This window comes from Miscanthus floridulus, chromosome 7, assembly GCF_019320115.1.
Source record: "Miscanthus floridulus cultivar M001 chromosome 7, ASM1932011v1, whole genome shotgun sequence".
Lineage (NCBI taxonomy): Eukaryota > Viridiplantae > Streptophyta > Magnoliopsida > Poales > Poaceae > Miscanthus > Miscanthus floridulus.
This window is the reverse complement of record NC_089586.1, coordinates 115,912,135-115,915,256: the sequence shown is the minus strand read 5'-3', so window position 1 is coordinate 115,915,256 and position 3,122 is coordinate 115,912,135. Positions and strand designations below refer to the sequence as shown.

Below are 3,122 nucleotides of genomic sequence, written 5' to 3'. Positions count from 1 at the left end.
GCTTTTTTAAGTACATATTTTTGGCTATACATATAGATATATGACATCTAAATACATAGCAAAACTATGCCCCTAGAAAATCAAAACGACAATTGAATTGGAACGAAGGAAGTACCAGTGTACCATATGATTTCCTCTTAAAACAAAAACGATAATAATGCCTAATCAATTGTATGCGCGGTACATATATGATGGCGATCAGCATGATCGATTTGGCTTCTACAAGTCCAAGGAAGTCTCGGGATAGTCTAGTTTGCTTTTTGTTGAATATATATCCATATTATACACTTTTTTTTAAGGCTATCCATATTATACACTTGATTCCTCGGTAAACCTCTCGGAGAAATTGAAGCTAGCTATTAATCGTAGGTACCTCAATAAGTTTCACGGTATCAGGAACTGAAACATCAGTTATAAAGTTCATCGAAATTCTTGCATCGGTTACGAATAAACAGAAAGAGTAATCCATTGAAATTGCGCATATAATCTTAAAAAATAAAGTGCTTGGAGTATTGTGTACGAAGAAACAGCAGCTGATCGGTACAGCAAACGACTTTTCATCAGGGGACCTCTTGTTCTGGTCCTCCTGATCCCAAAATGCTCCTCCAACGTGTCTCGAAACCATGCCGTGGCCCCAGCTGAAAATCCAGCCGCAGCCAATCGCATTTCGGGGAACCGGATGGGGTATTTCCAGCGGGCCAATCGCCTCCCAGATAAGGCCTGCAGGTGGGCCCCCACGTCTACACTAAAAGTGGAAAGTACACTTGGCATCGCGGCTGAGGTCCCCGAAAAAGAGCCATTCTGGGCCATGCACCTCTCACTCATGCAGTGCAGCCCTAATCCGGAAGCGATATTTTCTTGCGATTTTGTCACGCTAGCGGCCAGCTACATTCTGACACACGCTCGAGCTCGATCGGGGTTGGAGCTGGAGCGCGCGCACCTAGCTAGCTTTGTGCAAGTTTCCCGGGATCGCTGCTGCTGCACCTAGCTTTAATTTGTCGGCGGCACATGAGCAGCTCGAAGCAGTCGGCGGCCGGCGCCGCCGCCGTGGGCGGCAAGGCCGCGCGCGCCTGCGACAGCTGCCTACGGCGGCGCGCGCGGTGGTACTGCGCGGCCGACGACGCCTTCCTGTGCCAGGGCTGCGACGCGTCGGTGCACTCGGCGAACCCGCTCGCCAGGCGGCACGAGCGCCTGCGCCTGCGCCCGACGACGTCGCCGCCGGACCCGCCGCACTCGACGCTCGAGGCCGGCGTCGGAGTGGCGTCGACGTCGACGTGGAAGAAGCGCCAGCAGCAGCAGGTAGCGCCGGCGTGGTCCAAGCGCAAGGCGCGCACCCGGAGGCCGCACGTCAAGAGCGTCGGGCAGCTTCTGTCGAGGAAGCTCGTCGTCGTGCCCGAGGTGGCCACCGTCGAGTCGTCGGAGGAGCGTAAGGCCGAGGAAGAGGAAGAGGAGGAGGAGGAGGAGGAGCAGCTGCTGTACTGCGTGCCGACCTTTGACCGCGCCCTGGCCGAGCTCTGCACGCCGCCGCCTCCGGTGGATGACCCGACGGCCACGGCCTCATCATCCTGCTGCAGGGATGACGTCGACTGCGCCGTGGAGAACACAAAGGCACCACCGGCGGTGGTGGTCGCGGAATCGCCCGTGCAGCAGCTCCCGGACAGCTTCGCCGGCTTCGGCCCCACGGACGCCGAGCTCAGAGAGTTCGCCGCCGACATGGAAGCCCTTCTTGGCCAGGGCCTGGGCGACAGCAACGAGCTGGATGAATCATTCTACATGGAGAGCCTAGGGCTAATGACGACGCAGCAGGCGGAAGACGTCGGGCGGGTGAAGATGGAGCCCAACGGCAGCGTAATCTCCCACTCCCGCAGCGAGGGTGCTCCCGGATTTTGCCCTGCCAAGCTGAAGCCGGAGGCGTCGTCGGCTGAGGTGCTGGACATAGACTTCAACTGCAGCTCGCCCACGGTGATGATGGATAACGAGGACGAGGACAGCTTCGAACAGAAGGCGTCGGCGAGCAACGGCGGCGACGCCCCCGCGGGTACGCAGTTCTTGAAGAGGAGCCTGGATCTCAGTCTCAACTACGAGGCCATCATCGAGAGCTGGGGGAGCTCACCGTGGACCGATGGCCAACGGCCAAACGTCCAGCTCGATGACCTCTGGCCCCACGCCCACCTCACGGTACGTGATTTGCGAATTCACACGCCGCTGCTCCTCGTCCTCGATTCGATCGATCGCGCGCGCATACATGCTTCAACTTGCAACTTGCAATTGCAAGTACAATCGGGTTCATGCAAGGTTTGCTGCGTGGTACGGTGCAGGGCTGGATGGCGGGAGGAGGACGGCTGGGTGGGGAGGCGGCGGTGACTCCACGGCTGGGGATGGGCGGCGGGCGGGAGGCGCGCGTGACACGGTACCGGGAGAAGCGGCGGACGAGGCTGTTCGCCAAGAAGATAAGGTACGAGGTGCGGAAGCTCAACGCGGAGAAGCGGCCGCGGATGAAGGGCCGATTCGTCAAGCGGCCTGCCGCTGCAGGAGGAGCTACCATTGCCGCCTCGTGCGCCGTCACTTAGCTTGCCGCAACACCGATGTCGTCCGTGTCGCCGCGCCGTGCCCGTGCGTGCCGATCGAGGTCAGGCCGCGCCCGTGTCGCTGTGAGTGTCGAGGTCGTTGGACGACCTGTAGGCCTTGCAAGGGATCATTCACGGAATCACGGGCTCGGCATGAAATTACGGACTCAGAATTTGTCGAAGCTCCTTTTAGACCTCTAGTTAGTTGGTTCTACACATCACCTTTGTGTTTCTCTCAATCATTTCGGCATCCGTGAATGCGGAGGATTGAGACAAAACCGTGCTGTGCATTTGTACAGGAGTGCCGTCCCACCGTCTGGCTTATTAAGCCATCACAGTTAAGGAACAGACATTAAACAGAGAACCATGTACATTGCATGTATCTTGTAACTAGCCATATATCATGTATATATGTGTAGCAAACCTTTAATTTTGTTTTGTTGCGTAATGCGTACTAATCCACTAATCCATACGTCCTCAATTCGTTATGGACACACACACACACACACACACACACACACACACACACACACACACACACACACAGAGAGAGAT

The 3,122-nt window shown here is 56.5% G+C and overlaps 1 protein-coding gene across 1 annotated transcript; it reads left to right on the top strand.

Annotated features, from left to right (window-relative positions):
• Window positions 1–786: 786 nt before the first annotated feature.
• Window positions 787–2,724, top strand: LOC136464381 (zinc finger protein CONSTANS-LIKE 16-like). Its single transcript, XM_066463336.1, has 2 exons — window positions 787–2,178; window positions 2,319–2,724. The coding sequence occupies exons 1-2, from the start codon at window positions 1,009–1,011 to the stop codon at window positions 2,568–2,570; spliced, it is 1,422 nt and encodes a 473-aa protein (XP_066319433.1). The 5' UTR covers window positions 787–1,008; the 3' UTR covers window positions 2,571–2,724.
• Window positions 2,725–3,122: the final 398 nt, after the last annotated feature.